Below are 17,626 nucleotides of genomic sequence, written 5' to 3' on the forward strand. Positions count from 1 at the left end.
TAATTATTACTTTTTTATTAGAGGTGTTTCTAATAAATAAATTACTTTATATTAATTGATAAAAAAATAAATTACTTTATATTTATTTTAAAATAAAATATTATATTAAATAGAAATAAATATTGAAAAAATAGTATTAATTTAAAAATAAGTAATTATTTGATTGATAATTAAAAATATCTTATAGTTTTAGGTGAAAGGAGTAAAATCTGAGACAATTAATTATGAATAAAATTAAGGATAACATTAAGCGTTTTGGTTGAAAGAGCGGTTCACTATGTATGATGGAACCGGCAACGTTATTCTATAAAGCACAAGGCGAATCACTGCAATTAATTTCAACTTGTGACGTGTAAGCCCGCGTCTACTGCACCGTAATGTTATAATTATATCTTCCCCCTGTTAAAATTGACTTGCCAGCTTTTTGTTGTTTTTACCTCTGACCATTACCTGTGTTCAAACACTTTCCATGATTGATATAAAAATATAAAATTCAAAACAAACACCATTATTCGCAATACATAACAAAATGCCGCAATTTCTTTCTCTAAGTGCGTCATCAATACAATATTCGACATAAAATTTATAGCAAATAATATTATTTACAAAACACGGATGGTGCACCTTATTGAAATACTACTCACGCAAGAGAAAACGAGAAGCTAAATTTTACAGAGAATGTGAGAATATAGAGAACAGAGAAGCAACTCATTCAATCACATGTCATCGAAAAAGAAAGCAGGACTTGAAGACGACGGAGAACGCCGCAACTTGAAGCAGCAAAAATTCCAATTTTCCAAGCTCTATCTTTTTCCGTGCTCAACACGGAAGCATTGTTATCTTTGACCCTGTGAACAGTATTTGGGCACTTTGACCAAACAAGAATGTCAACAATCTCTACTCTCTAATTGGGATTCGACGCCCAAGTTTCTCCTCCTTGGAGATTTCTTCCTGCAAAAATCTATATTCTTCAGGTATGAAGCCATAACTCATAAGAATCACTCTGCAAGCAGTCTCTTGAAAGGAATAACATGTCACACTATCAAGTGTTTCACTAGATAACTAATATGAAGGTAAGACATAGGGAAGGAGGAACAAAGGCCTGAATTTGAAAGGATTAGGATTGGGATTGGGTTTGGAGCTTTAAAATTATGTTTGGTATGAAGTAATAATTATAGGGAATACTTTCCTTCATTTTATTTTATAATTAAACACAAATTATAAAAAAACTATAATACCCCTTATAATTAATATAAAATAATTGCCCTAAAACCCATCTTCTCTCTGTCATGGACTCCCAATCGACCCCAAACCTCCCTCCCCTTGCCACCTATCACCCTTTCAACGACTTGGAACTAGAAGCAAACGCAGCAATGGAGCTCATCTGTGATGGATCTCATTCGATGACTTGGAACCAGATTTGGACGCTCAAACTGAAAGGCAAGCAGATTCAAAGGCAAGAAGGCAAGTAGACGCAAGGAGATGTAGTAGTGGAGGACGGTGGGAGGTAGACAAAAGGAGAAGGGAGCAAGATGAAGGAAGAAGACTCAAACTAGTGGTAGAGGACAGCGGGATGTAGACAAAGGGAGAAGGGAGGAAGATAGGAGAAGATTCAGACCAGCGGTGGAGGACGGTGGGATGTAGACGGAGGGAGAAGGGAGGAAGATGAAGGGAGAAGAACTTGAACCCAAACTTGTCAATGGTGGAAGACGGTATTGGCACTAGGGATGCCCACCATGATAGACTCAACTGAGTGAGAGAACAATGAGGGATGGGGTTAGGGGTGAGGAGAGAGAGATGAGAGAGGGTGTGAGGATGGTGTAATTTAGTCTGGAAAAAATCAATCCCACAATTGATTTCCTAATACTGGGGGGTGGTAATCTCATGTAGATGGAATTGGGATTGGGATTGGGATTAAATTTCCCAATCCTCCATACCAAACACAAAAAGCTGGTACTACCTAGTGCCAAGCCCAATCCCACCCTTCCAATCTTTCGTATCAAACGGGGCCAAAGTGTGCGTGCGTGTTTAGATACCAAAGATTAAACCTAATGTAGATTCGCCAACAAAACAATTCACGTGAGTTAAGAGAGAGGTGTCTCTGCCATTCCTCACTATGCTTGGATTAGAAAGTTGATACAATTTATTATACCTGAAACGCTTTCATCAGAGAATAGCAACGCTTTTGAGCACCAACTGCTGCAGCATACCTCTCCTTAACATCATCAAGATTTCTCTCTTCTTCTCGAAGCCCTATTTGAACCTTTTCTAGCTTCTACATATATGAAAGCAGCAGTATGAGCTCGGAATCAAGTATACCATATCCAGTGGACAGCCTTACAGTCAGACAAGAAGAAGCAAAATACAAAACCCCCAGCAGATACCAGAATTTTTGTCCACGTAAGACAATCATTTTTCAGAAAAACTATAAAGTGATGCATCACCTCAGAAACTTCAATACCCGGTCTCTCTAATTTATCAAATCATTCGTGGAAGAATATAGCATTACCTGCTGGCTGCCCTTGACAATTCCTTCCATGGATTTAACAAGTTTCATACGACCATCAGGGCTACTAAAGGCCTCTTGAAACTGCAGTAAAATGGAAGGAGGGCATCGGTAAAACTACTGATCTGAATCCATGGAAATGGCTACCGGCAAGAATTTATTTTGGTAGCAGTAAAAAAACACACATTGACAATTTTCTAAGAAACAAAAACATCAAACATGCCAGATAACATAAAATCTTGAGTAGTTGAAAACTATGATAAAAAGAAACAAAATGAAGAGACAATACAAATTTAATAATTTTTTTGGGGGGAAAAGTTCGATAGCATTCAAAGCAAATTTCCTAGATTACATCACACTCTCCATTCTCCAATGAGTACCTGTAAAATGATTGAATTCAATAGGGATGTTTCCTTTAGCATCAATTCTTTAATTTCCAAAAGAGCATTGTAAGTGGCATAGCATTTACGAGTTTGGCTATGTCTTCCCTGCACATTGGCAATGGGCAAGAAAATTCTATAATAATAAAAGCCAATATAAACATGGACAGGGCAAATCACCAAAATGCATGTGCAAACCTGGATAAGAGCATAAAGTTCTGAAAAGCGAAGTTCGTACCTACAGGAACACGAACCAGTTAGCACCTAAAGATATCGTGTCAAGGGTGTTACAAATTCATATAGCTCTCTTCTCTCCCATGTATATATATTTCACTAATCATTCTGGAATATTCTTTCACATTCTACATCCTATTTCTCATTCTCACACAAACAAAATGTTTGATAAAAACTCACACCTTGAGCTTGAACAAATCATTCTTCTATTAAAACAGTAAAAGAATATGTTGAGTAATCAATTAAAAATTTGGTATTCAAGAACCGATTCACAAATCTATTGGAGATGTAGTTTCTAATCAAAATTTTCATTTTAAGGAAACAAGTTATATGCACAACGTAAAGAGAGGGATTTCAATTTTGGCACCAACTATTGAGCATTCTGGTTCTCTTTCTGTCATTTAACATGATTATCTAGAAACAGCCATCGAAATTTATTTTCCCTGGCACAAGGCTGGTGTGAGTTTGAGCTGCATAAAAATTAAAATGGAAAAAAAGTAACAAATGCATTCAACTTCATTCAGCTTAGAGGTAAGGCATACAAGGAGTTGGAAGCATGTGAGTTTGTTTTATTTTATTTTATTTTATTTTTTTTTTTTTGGGTGGGGGGTTTAACTTACTGGATGAGTTCTGATTGGCATGGTACGTAATCAATCTGGCGTTTTATTGCTACAACATCCCCCGTTTTAGTAGCAAGCTCCTATCAGAAAGCATATGCAATCAAGTTATAGTAAGTGAATGGAAAATAGGAAAAATAAAACAGAGAATAACACCTTGATTAAATGAATCATCATAAAAATAAGAATAAAGGGGAGAAATCCATTTATTCAAAATATTTTACCTTTTTTGCTGAATCAAGGTTTTCAAGTGATTCACTTAAATGACGACGTAGTCCATCTAAGAGGATCTTGCTATCACAGCCATTTGCTATTTTCCCCTCCAATTCACTTATTTCAGCTTGAATTTCTGAATGTTTAGCATCACGATTAGACAGAAAATGATTTTCCTGCCTTTCAAGATCCTGAACTAAAAGTGAACAGCATAAGGAATAAATAATTTTCAAAGCCTAAAGACTCAAATGACATCTATCATTCACAATGCAAGCAGAATTCGTTTACACGGCTAAACAGCTACATAAGAATCTAAAAATCAAATTGTCTCATGCAATTCATGAGTCAATTCGCACAATACAATCCAATTAATACTGGCACCAATACAAATCTGTGACCAACATGTTCATGAGCTTGAATCATCATCACTCCCTCCACACAAATAAAGGCAATTCCAGAAAGAATTGATTAATCGTGTGTTTCCACAATTTGCACTTGATCCTATCTCAAGGTCATGCAGTGGGTAACATTGCCAGTTTTTCCCCCAATGATTGTCAGGTTTATTATGTCCAAACATCACCAGGTGCTTAAGTAGCATGAATTTTTTACAACAAAGGAAAAAACCATGAATATACAGAATGATATGTCTGGCAACTAAGGTTAGTACAAGGATCATAAAAGATCAAAAGTATGGAGCTTTCTGTGTGATAAACAATTTCGATATCCTTCCCAGCATAAACGTCATTTTGTTTCTTTGTGAACATGGTTCAGACTTTCCTAGCAAGCAAACCTCAAGATGTCATTTTCTCTCTGGTTTCAGGGTTTAAGTTGTTATCACTCACTATGTATCCTAAAATGAAAGCCAAGAGTATTTTGGTTGGCATATTGCTTGCAACATAACTTCTGAAAGACTTAGGGTTGGTTAACACGCATGTTTTAATTTTCAAGGTTTTTTTTTCCTTTACTTCTGAATTTTACAAAGTGATATTATTCAAAATTCAAAAGCATGCCTTCCGATTTCATGATGTGAATTGCCACTTGACTACTTTGATATCAACATTACATAAATGTCTGAAGCTTTAACACATAGTTTCAGATGTTATTGATATCATATTCCCACCTTTTCTTTTCTCTCTGTGCATGTGTATTTTTGTATGGGACGGAGATCATTCATGGTAGATAGTGCAAGTGAAACTACATGTTCCCCTTTTTTTCTTAGCATCCCCATCTCAAGTAAGTTAATTATTGAATGTATAGCTTTTCTTCTCCTTTATGTTCATTTCCTCTCTGTCATTTTGACGCCCATGGAAAATATAAAACTTCTCTTCAGCTTTTAGTTTGTTTCATACCCTTTCTAAGTCCGATATACTTCTATGAAGTTTAAAATGCAACAAATTTGATATACTGAGAAATAAAGTTAATTAGTCTGAATTAAACCGAACACATCACTCAGCAAAATTCTGTTTATTTAATTTTATACAAGGTGAGAAATACTTCATTATCATCAAATTGTTGTAGTTAATAAGAAATAATTATCCTTAAATATCATCATTAAAACAGAAAATGGACTGATTCGTAAAACATTTTCACTGTAGTAAATATAGTTGTTTAAATGAATTGGGAAAAACAATTCACCTTCAATGACTTCAACAACACGACCAGCTTCTGTACTGCAGTCTCAGCACCCTTATTGCTGATTCTCTCTCGTAGATCCTTCAATTTGTTCACAGCATTCATCTTTCGGAGTTTCTGGAGCACAACAAAATAATGATCCAACTACATTAAGACATCTTTTCGTGATAAAGGAGCACATCATTCATACCTAACATTGCTACATCTCACCAACCATTTCATCCAAATTGCCACGCAAGATCTTCGTTGAATTTTTCATTTTTGCAACTTCCTGCTTGCATTGCCGATGTGTATGCTCATCCTCTCCAACTGGATTTTCAGAGTGAAAAACCTAAATGTTCCGTATGAAAAAACAGGAACGCGTTTAACAAGAAGAAGAAGAAGAAGAAGAAGAATAGGAGTCACTTATCCCAGTTTAGTTTTCGTTTTTCTTTTCTTTTTTTTATCCATGAAATAATTTAGAAAGGTCTATTACCTCATTGCCACCTTCGTCGTGTTTCAATTGAACACGACCCACGAGCCATTGTATGACAGGAAAAATAAATTCACTGTCAAGATGATGAATATGTGAAGGTTTAAGCGGGTGAGGACATCCCACTAATCTTAAAGCTTCCTCAATGCATTCTACCGCGTCGCTGCACCTCCAAACCCCGAGATAAATCACCAACCATCAATTTGCTTTAAAAGTAATCGAAGTAAGTTTTTTCTTACTTGGAACTTATGAAAAAATAACAAGACAAGAGGGGGAAAAAGGAGGAGCCATGAGTATTTTGGCGGCGGCAATACTTACATCACGCTCCCTCGCCTCGGGTCGGATGGAGGGACAGAGGGATTGAGAGTAGCGATGCACCATGCGAGGCCACCGGCGAGCTTCTCCGCCGGAGGTACATAAGATTTTGTGGCGTCTAAGTAACCGGCGGAGTTGAGGAGATCGAAAATCTTAACAAGATTATCTTTCGTCTTCGAGTCCTCCATGTTCAGCTTCACTTATCGCAGCTTTCCTGACGCCGTGAGCGGTTTTATGAACCTGGACCGACTTGCGTTAGATTGTCTAACCAGGCTTCTGTAAGAAAATAAAATAATTATTTTGCAAACAAGTTTAGCTGAATTTTATTATTAACCATATAAATAATACTTATGAAAATATTTACACATTGTTAATCAACGGATTTTTTTTTAAAAACTCCAAAAAGAGTGCTTAATAATCAGACTAATATTTTTTTTGTGACAATCTAGAAATAACCATTCAAGTAACTGAGATAAAACACAAAGAAAAGAGTTAAGTAGAGCTCTTCGGAGTGAATGAGGCGTTAATAAAGATTAGGGTAGAAACAACGGTGGGGACTAGTAGAATTAACCCAGACATTGTGAAATTACCCAAAAGAACCAAGCTCGATGTCCTTGAATCATTGAATTCAAAACAATTAAAGGAAGACGGAAGGGTTTCTTTTGTAGGGATGTGGGCCTCGATGGGCTGAAAATATAAGCATCTTCGCGGGCTTTCAATGTGAAGACCGTGCAAATTGTCTGAAATTGGGCTTACTTTGCTCGGCATCACAAGCAAAAGACGGTGGAAGGCCATCTTTTTAATATATGACGAGAAATGGCTCTCTTTAATACAAGGCGAAGCTCAAACACTCCGTGCGACAACAGATGCCAGCTCGGGATCAAATTTTTGTTCTGTGGAAGACTCAAGTTGAAACCGATCAATTTCTGCGTCATTATATTTCCACTCCACGTACGGCTCTCCAATTAACGACATCACAATGACTGTAATTTCTTGCGCTTTACAATTTCCCTCCTGATAAAAGGACAAAGGAAATAGGGAAAAAGAAAAACTGGAAGAAGCAAGAAAGAGAGAGGCTAAGAGATGAAGCATTTAATTGGTTGAAGGAATTAAAGGGAAGACAGAAGGTGCTGATGAAATGACGAAAGCTATCCGAGTGTGGATAATACGGACGACATATCCTGTGAGTTTGTCTACCTCATGTTTCTTTTCATTAATTCCTCTCGTGATTCAGAACCTCGTTTCATGAAGTGGAAGTTGGCGCAGAAGCATGAGCTTCTCACGCAAGCCTGGGCGTCCTCTTGCACTTAATACTTACTAGCCGACATATTGTTGTAATAATTAAGTCACATGTCAAAATGATATGTCCCACATTACTCATATAATAGTCATAAACTTGACGTTTTGATCTTCAAACGGATTTGTCAAGGTCATACCAACATTTTCGGATGAAGGCTTTATGGTGGTTAATTCTTGTAACTAGTAACTAGTACTTAATGATGTCTTTAATCCCGCAAGTTAGTGCCTAACATTCATGTTCAAATTGCGGCCTATATAAAGGCTTGCATGCAAGCAAAACAATTTGCTCTAGCCTTTAAACTTTTAGGCTACCTCTTCTCATTTATGGAGCTATTTTGTTATTATATATCTGAGTTTGTTCCTACTAGTTTTTGTTGGTATATATCCTTTACTATTTTACAGGGTGAGTTTATTTAATTTTAAAGAGACGTCATTTAATAAATCTAATGTGAAGGAATAACTTTTAAAAATAGTGTCTTTCAACATGATTCAAATTTAAAATTATCCAACTGTTATCAACACATAAAATCCTCACTCATCACTTCTCTTTTTACTATTTTCATGCATGCCAGCTTGTAAAAACGACATCTGGTGGATTTTTTTTTTAAATGTAGTAAGCCATCTTGTGTCTAAAACCCAATAGCTCTGACTAATCCGAACAAGCCAATTGTTGTTGAGCAAAAGCCTTGAGAAATCAAACACCATTACATTCTCAGGGTTCAGACTTAAGGTTTTTAATTAAACTAATACAATTCCCTTGTTAGTTGCACCAAGTGTGCTCGTTGGTATGCATTTTCCTATTGGTTAGACTCGATTCTATTAGATAGTCTCAATTCGAACTTTTTATAAATTATTTTTTATGTTTGGAAAAGTAAGATGCAAAATAAAAAAATAATATATTATTATTTATTATTACCTTTTAGCTGGGGACTAGCTCAGGTGACAAAGAAGGGTAAAGTAGGAGGTAAAATTCAAGGATTCAATTGTTCAAACTCTCATGATGCAAATAAAAAAAATATATTTAAAGGTAATTAAATTTTCAAATGATGATTTAAAATTAAAATTTTAAATTATACTGAAAAAATAAAATTCAAAATAATAAGATTTTTCAATCCTCTACACATGGATGTTTTTAATTTTTAATTAAAAATATTCACGTTGGGCTGGACATTGCACAGTTTGCAAAACAGATCATCCAAATTCCAAACACCCAAAAAAAAAATTCATTGTGACATTATATTGTTGAGCTCTCTTTAATAGAAAAGAGGAACCTCTTCATTTCTTTCACTCTATTTTCCTCCACTTCTCTCATATCAACATTCATTAATTATGTAATTTAAAATTTTATTTAATAAAATAATATAAATGATTGAGATGGAAAAAGTGAAGGAGGAAAATTGAGAGATCCTTGATCCTGTAGGTGATCTAGGCCTTCATTTCTCTTTAAATAGTTCCCGTTAAATACGGACTATTTTTTATGTTATTAGAGAATAAATATTAGTACTCATCCCCTGATAAAATTTAGATAGTCTAAATTTAAGCTTTTTTACTTTATTTTATTTTTTTAAAATAAAAAATATGCAAAAAATATAGATGTCTTTAATAAATTTGTTTATCACTATTTGGCTACTAGAGATTTAATTTGGATAACTCAGTTTAATATTATTTTTTAATAATTTTTATAAATTAACTATTTAGATATATTCTACATAGTATAGATATAATTTAAAAAGTATAATTTAATATTAAAAATTTTATAATTTTTTAATTGATCATCTAGCTATATTCTAAACAATTCTATTTAATACTATAATATTTTTAATAATTTATTTTGATAACTTAATATAAAAATAATTTTAAATCAACGATAGTTTCATTTGAAAAAATGAAGGGCTCAAATCATTATATAAGAGTGATAAGCCAGTCTCGATTCGCATGAGGTCTCTTCTTTAATACTCCCTTTGTTTTTATGTTTTTTTATAAAGCGTCTGAGATGTAGTTTTCGGAAGAGGCCCAGACCCTCCACGAGCTTCTTCATCAGCACGAAGTTCAGCTCCAGCATTTCTCCGCTCACCGACTTCAATGTGTCGCTGGTGTGTGCATGTCCACATCATCCCGACCGCCCAATTAATTAGCAACGTTAAACACATCCAAAAGAAGAAGAAGAAGAAGAAGAACGAAGATAGATCGAAGGCGATGGATTCGAGGGAATGAAGTCGTTTGTCGTTACGGGGGGAAAAGTGAAACCGGCAGTTTCTTTACTGAACGTAAATGAGTTCCGTCATAAAATGCAATCTGTTCTGAGGATAAGGTCGTATTTAATATGGAAGAGAGCGTCCATGTTGAAACCAGATTTGAATATATTCGAGGAAAGGAAGGAGAGAGAGTACCAGAAAGTGGGTTTCGTGAGGCCACATGAGGTGTGAGTGAAGTCCTGAGCAGCGTGAGGCTGAGGAGCGTCGTCGACGCCGAAGCTTTTGACAGAGGGGAATGACGGGACAGTTGGCATGGTAGCTCCTGTAAGGTTTAGTGCTAGTGTGCTTCTGCTCTTCGTCTGGTCTCTTCAGGAAGATCAAACAAAGCTTCCATGCCTCTCAACATTTCTTGCTGTAACCTAATTAGGCTGGTTCTGTTATTCAGGAGCACGAAACAGCCATGAGTCTCACACGCCTCTCTCACTTTTCTGCTCAGGGCTCTCCATTGCTCAGTCCCTTCTTCTCCCTCCGTGAAAACCAGACAAGGTATCATCATCTCGTTTTTACTCTCTGAACCCATCTCTCTGTGTTTATGAAGATCGAAGCCTGGTTTTCGCTCGTTTATATGGGTGATCTGTTAGCGTGGCTTCCGGGAAAAGGGGGGAAATATATAACAAAATAATATGAAAGAACAAGTTATGGAAGGAGGGGGGGGGGGGGAGATGTGAGAGTGTGAAGTGTGAAGAGGAAGACATGTAGATGTAGGCTCATATATTAATGATGTTATGTGGGGAGGCTGAGATCAACGACTTAAAACGTGATATGTGTGAGCCTGGTAACAGGCTATATTACTCCCACATGATCCGTCAAGGACCATGTCTCCTGTGCTACGTACGTTGCTTCTCCCGTCTTTCTAACGGTAACGTCTTTTTTTTTTTTTTTTCATACTATTATGTTTAATACTTGCCATATATGTATATTGATAAACATTTAGTAGTTTATTTTAATCTATGTATATCTATTTCAATTTTTTTACTATTTTCTTAATTTTAAAGGAAGAGGGGTATAATTTATTTTTTAAAGATAAAAAATTAAAAAAAAATTATAATACTAGGATTGTGTAAATAACTTCATGATAACTCAGCAAATGATAACTCAGCAAGTTCGACCTTACTTGAGCCATTTAAGTCTATGTTTGTCCAACTCACCCTCATGGATTGTATGCATTTTTTAATTTCTTTTTTTAAAAAAATTAAATTGTTATAGTAATTATTTTTGTGATCATTATGCACTTTTTTTTATAAGTTTAATTTGTCAATCTCTTTCCAAATTTAAAATTATTTTTTTTAACTTTACATCATGCAAAAATAATGGATAATTGATAAGTGTAATATAAATTTAAAAATGATTACTTCTGTTTCCAACATCAGTTTAATAAGGAATTTAGTTTGGGCAATGATAATATCTTTTGGTTGATGGATAAAATTATTATTAATATGTTTTGGTTGATGGATAAAATTATTATCTTTGCAATGAGATGTTACATAAATTGCTACACGTCTATTTTTAATATTATATGATAATTGTTAATAAGATACTAGACAATTAAAAAATAACAGTAAAGAGTTTGTGATATAAAAAAAATTTAAGAGATTAATTTTAAAACTTAAAAAATGAAAGGTATTCTATGCAATTGTCCCAAGTAAGTGTCCTCACGGGACGGGGATGGGAGCGAGACACCTTTGTCCCATGTGCCATCCAAAAAAAAAGAAAGATCAAAATGAATTTTTGTCCTTCCTATCTTAGAAGTTATTTTATCTTGTTAGAAATCGAGACGAGATCGGGATAAAGTTGGGACATTCCATTGTCCCAATAAATTAGATAATATTGTAGAAAGATTTAGATAATAACATTCATTAAAGTTTTAAATTATATAATTTATTAAGTTTAAAATTAAAATCATATAATTACATAAATCACAATAATTTAAAGTCAATTATTAAATTACATTAATCACAACTACATATTATAATAGCAATTATAAGTGATCTCTATATTAAAAGAGCAATAACAACAGGTAAGCTAAGTATAATATTAAATCATGTGTTCTTTTATTTTGTTCTTTTATTTTAATTGAGATATATTAAGCTAATTACTCTTTCGAAAATAAACAAGAAATACAATATAAATAAAAGTTATTAAATAAATAAATATAAGAACAAATTATATTAATATAATTAATATATTATAAAAAAGATATCACCATGTTTACTCTATATTATTAAAATTATTGATATAAAAACTTTAATTTTATATATGAATTCAAGTATTGAAATTATAATTGATATAATTAATATAAGCATAAATTAATATTCATTAAATAATATATTTAATGTATATTTTTAAGATAAAAATGATATATATATATATATATATATAATTTTGAAACGGGACAAGATGTCCCAATAATAATCTGGTGTCCTATCCCGCAAAGTTTTCAGATCAGGACGATATCGATCAATTGACACAGATACAAGCTGAACACTTCTAATCTTAAGATTTATGGGATTTTTCATATTTTAGACTAAAATAATAGAAGTGATAAATCGTGTGTTCTCCAAATTTTACAAGAAATTTAGAATGCAAAACTTCAAAATGAGAACGTCTGATGAAAATTGAATAGAATACTGGTATACAGTAATGTTCCGTGTGCTTCTAGAAAGGCCTTCGATAATAAATGGTGATTTTCAAATTCTGGGCCATTTCCTTTGTTTGGATGCCACGTCACTCACAACTGTACTGTGCGGAGATCTTTCTAATTTCATTAATTATTTTGGGAGAAGAGAAAATTTCACAGAATTCCTATTATTGTCCCTTGTCTTGTCTTGTATCATGAGAGACTATCTGGAACCTTCTTCGTTAACTTGTTTGTTCTCCCTTCTTACTATCACCTGACAATACTTCGACTTTTTCTTAATCTCCTGGACACCAAATGTAATCTCATCGCAGATCAATCTAGCACTTGGAGTCCACTGTTTTAAATATAAACCTTTAATATTTAAGTACATAGATTTACAAACGTAATTAATGTGTCAAAATCTTAGTAAACGCTACTTTGAACTTCTAAAAAAATATATAATGCAGCCAAAAGTTTTCTTTAAAGTGACATATATTTTCAAACGGATAAATTTAAATAAATAAACTCATATAAGAGCAAAGTAGTTTATTTCAGTGTATTTGATTGCTAACTCTCTCTCTTTTTTTTAATCCGAACTAGTTAAATTTAAACAGCATGTCGTTATTGATGTGTTTTTTTTTCTAATTTAAATTTTTTAATGATTTTAAATTATTAAGTCAAATTATCTAAATATAATCCCATTGATCCAGTTTTTGCTTTTAAAAAAAATGAAAAAAACGGGGCGAGGAATTTGCATTGATATCTTTACCGGCCTTTTGGCTGAAATCAAATGAAGGTACAGTTTGCGTAGAGCCTCCTTTCAGGAGGAAGATTCGCATCTTTTTGTGGACAGCTAGCTCTCGTAACGTATGCATTCACACGTTTATGTTACTATATCTTTTTTTCCATTTCAAAATATAAGTATTTCTAAATCATTTTTTATTTCACTTTATAAGCTTTTTTAGAAATACAAATCAATATTTATTAACATTTTTTCTGTTTTACCCCTATTTACTCCAGCCATTTTAATTTCTTTAACGCAGTGGTGCTCTTTTTTTTTTCTCTTTTTTTTTTTGCCAACACGTGTGCTTTTACTAAGGGATAGATTTTGAAATATACTAGTAATTTATACTTTATATATTTAATTATTATATTTTTTAACGTGTGATGGTGTGTACTCTTAACCTTAAAAAGAGTTAAATTTAAAACAGATGGAGTATATTTGTATGAAATTAGAGTGGTCGGTGGATTTACGTAGAGGTTGAAATAACTTAGCTTGTATATATAGATCGGGTAAATGGTTTAGAAACGCTCCTCTCCTCTCCAAATAAAACAATGTTTTTATAACATTGTGTGAGCCTTTTCCTTAAAAGGAAATGAGAACATAAATGAGGAGAATCTGGCACATGCATACATACATGTCAATATTATATTTGTATGGTTGACAACCGAGATACCAATACGTATGAAATCATGAAGGTTTATTCTTGTCACGCGTTTCGTTGGCTGCCCAAAACGGAAGGACAAAACTGGGCAATTGAGTTCTGTGATCTATTTGTTGACTTTTAATAATAATAATAATACACCGGATGGAGATTATAAATTACGCTAATTTTTCTTGTTATTTTGATAAATTGGATGCAATGATGTTTGTTATTTCAAAAAGTTATACTTGACCCTCTTTTAAGCTTTTTTATTTTATAAAGCTAACCTCTCAGATCAAAAAATAAATTGAAAGAACGTATTTTTTTTTAAAAAAAATGGTTCTTGTTGTAAATTTCAAAACATTAAAGAACTAAATATAGGTGTAATTTAGTCAAGGGAAAATTACAAACTAATCCCACATAAAAAAATTATTTAAAAATATGTCTCACAAATTTGTGAAAATACATGTGAATTTTATGAAACTTCGTTATAATTAATTTACGGGTAAAGATGCATTTAGTTATCAACTATTTTTTAAAGACCACTGAATAACCTATATTATGAAGTAGTGTAATTAACTATCAAAATCGGAGCAGTTGGCACCTTCCGTCAATTTCTAAAAAATAAATTTTTATTAAAATTGTAGGGCTCACATTAATTTAATTTTTTTCTCTCACACACACATACATTTTCAGAATGCACCTATAGCAACAAATCTCTCTCTTTGACCCAATCTCTGGCATGAAAAAGTTAGAACAATTTCATTAGGTATGTAATCGAAGACTGGCAACTTCCTATCCCTAGCAAAATAGTAAGCTCTTAGATTAACAATTTTTGAATGTCTTAGCCATTCTAAAATTTTCATATGTTGCTCAAACTCTTTCTTCCCTCTAATCTAAGCATCTTCGAGCCTCTTTATGGTGGTGACACTGCTGTCTTCTTTCTTCTCTCTCTCATGCATGCAAGTCCACCTCTAGAACTTCTTTCTTCTACTCTACCTTTGACCACATCCAGCCTTTAATCCTCATTGTTTGGCCATAAAAGCTGCTGCTACTCTCTTGTCAGACATACCCTCTACCTCTACCACCTCAAGCTATTTTGTCACCTCGACATTGGGAATCTCATACAGTGTTTACTAGGCTGAGAATTTCAATTCATAATCCAATCTCAAGTAAGAGTCTTGAAGGCAAAAGTATTCTGAATGTTAGTCCCCTTCTCTCGCACTCCTTAAGCTTCTCTTTTACTTCTATAGGAATTCAATAGATACTTGGACAGTAATGTTAACAATCACTAGAAAAAACTTCATTATACCATAAGTGAGAACTCATTGTCATCTTCTTCTAACGATCACCAAACTTCATTGGGCAAGGGTGTTAGCCATATTGCAAAGAGACGAAGATGGTAAAAGTGGAGAGAGAATGTGAGAGTAAGGATGAAAATATGGATGAAGCAAAGTGAGAGAAAGAAAGTTTGGGTCCCATATTATTAAAAATAAATGGACATTGGTGAGAAATTGACAGTAGGTGATGGATACACTGATTTTAATAGTTGATGGTTTATTTTACACTACTTTATAGTATAAGCTACCTAACAGTCCTCAGAAAATAGTTGATGATTAAATTTATACCTTTATCCTTAATTTACCATGTGGAAAGAGGGTATTTTGCAAGAATTAATGTTAAAGTATATTTATATAAAAGCTTAAACCTTAAGAGTCGTGCTTACGGATCAAGTTTTTCTTGTGGAGTTTAAAGGATTGAACGTCATTTTCTAAAGTGTGGTCGATATGGACATAAAAAGGAAGAATGCCCTTTTACGAAGCAATAGAAGATGGACAATGCAGCTTCAACCTCAACTCCAACAAGTTAAACACTAGTAAGGATACCAACTATAAATAGCCAAGGTGTTTCACTTAAGGAAAGGTATGGAACATGGATGATGGCAAAGCACCCTTAATGGTTAAGGACTCTTATGTTTGAAAAGTAGGTATGATCGAACTCAAAAGCAACCAAGGCAGAATACAACAATAACTAAGGAAGCCATAAAAGTCTCTGCATTGAGATATGTTGTGCTCGTTGAGATAAGAAAGGAAAATGATAATGATAGGAGTCACATCAATGAAAGTAGAAGTCAAACCATGGCTTGGAATATGAAGAAGATAGAAGAGTTTGTAACAAAGGGAAGGAACCTGTTCTATCAAAGGCAGGCAAAGGTAAGGGGGAGAGTACCTCTTTTATGTTTGGGGCCACAGTTGAGTTAAGAAATCTTAAGAAAGTAGAAAGTAGCAAATTTAAAAAGAAAAAGTTAGAGAGAAGACACATCCAATGGGCTTAAAGGGTTATAATGTGGAGGCCCATAATGATGAGGTTGTCACTGAGGCTTTTAATAGCATGAATCATTGCCCAGCCTAAAAAATCGAGAAGAGAAGTATTGTAAGTGTAGATGTTGAGAAGCCTATTTTGGCTAGTGGTAAAATATGTATAAAGATGAGGCCTAAGATTCTTTCCTTACTTCACAAAAGATTGTAGAGTTTAAGAGCCCATAAAGTTGCTTTGGGCTCTATGATGGCCAAAGCCTCCATGATATTGAGTCTACATCAAATGCTCTAAAAATTAATGAGGAACTGATAGTGACCATCTCCCTAAATTCTAAAGTCAATGAGGCTTCAATTTTAATAGTCACAAAAAATCTTCCCTCATGCATGAGGCTACAAACATCTTTAAATAAGGAAATAGGTGTCGAGCAAATCCAGTACCATGTAATCTGAATGCTAAACTCTTATTGGCATTAGGTGAGGTAGTAAAAGAAGATTACTATGTGGATTGCGATGAGGATGAGGACATGGTTGACAGTTTGTAACTAGGTTCTTCCTTTTTACCTCTTTGTGTTATTTATAAATTTACTCTCATAGAATTTTAGGAGGTGGCTAGTAGAATATTCCTTGTTAAAATTAGTCACTTGTTACAAACAATATCATGCTAAAATTCTTATCTTGATTGAGACTTGTATTAGTAGATTAAAAGCAAATAGAGTAATTAGAAAGTTGAGTTTTTCAAACTGAATCTATTTGGAATCTCCTGGTTTTGCAGGGAATGTTTGGATTATTTAGAATGGAAATGAAGTCAATATTACTTATTTGTGTTTGTCTACTCGATTTGTGCATTGTTGGATGGAGAATTTAGTTGATGGCTCATCTTTCCTTCTCACAGCAATGTATGGTGAAATTGTGCATCATCATAGAGAATGTCCTTGGCATGACTTGAAAATACTCAATGATGATATTGTTAAGAAATGGTTGGTTTTAGGTAATTTTAATGCCTATCATGAAGTTATAGAAAAGGTTGTAGGGGGTGTTATAAGTGGGTACTTCAAGTGTGCTTTTAGAAATTATGTTGACCATTTCAATCTTTTAAAAAGCTTGAATGTGTAGGAGATCATTTTACTTGGGAGAGAAATTCTCTTAAAGAAAGAATTGATTATGTTTTTTTCGATTCTTGTTTTAACGCTTCTTTTCCAAAGGCCAAGGTGTCATATCTCCCTATATTTATCTCTGACCATAGACCATTGCATGTCAAGTTTCAATGTCATAAAGAGTATGGACCAAAGAAAAAATGTTTAAATGTCAAACAACCTGGGCTCTTAAACTTGATTTTACTGATGT

The 17,626-nt window shown here is 33.7% G+C and overlaps 1 protein-coding gene across 3 annotated transcripts; it reads right to left on the minus strand.

Moving 5' to 3' along the window:
• Positions 1-522: 522 nt before the first annotated feature.
• Positions 523-6,693, minus strand: LOC129304015 (uncharacterized). 3 transcript variants are annotated; one of them, XM_054943629.1, is made up of 11 exons: positions 6,373-6,693; positions 6,058-6,223; positions 5,797-5,913; positions 5,586-5,699; positions 3,962-4,141; positions 3,741-3,820; positions 3,085-3,124; positions 2,887-2,994; positions 2,510-2,590; positions 2,153-2,275; positions 523-961 (listed from the first exon to the last, which is right to left on the minus strand). In XM_054943629.1, exons 1-11 carry the CDS (start codon positions 6,555-6,557, stop codon positions 905-907), a joined length of 1,251 nt encoding a protein of 416 aa, XP_054799604.1. In that variant the 5' UTR covers positions 6,558-6,693; the 3' UTR covers positions 523-904. The 3 variants fall into 3 exon arrangements, with proteins under 3 accessions (XP_054799604.1, XP_054799606.1, XP_054799605.1); XM_054943631.1 differs by having other exon boundaries at positions 6,058-6,217; positions 6,373-6,680; XM_054943630.1 differs by having other exon boundaries at positions 523-951; positions 6,373-6,654.
• Between the last annotated feature and the right edge of the window lie 10,933 nt (positions 6,694-17,626).

This window comes from Prosopis cineraria, unplaced genomic scaffold (assembly GCF_029017545.1).
Source record: "Prosopis cineraria cultivar Desert tree isolate PC_DT_omini unplaced genomic scaffold, ASM2901754v1 PC2, whole genome shotgun sequence".
Lineage (NCBI taxonomy): Eukaryota > Viridiplantae > Streptophyta > Magnoliopsida > Fabales > Fabaceae > Prosopis > Prosopis cineraria.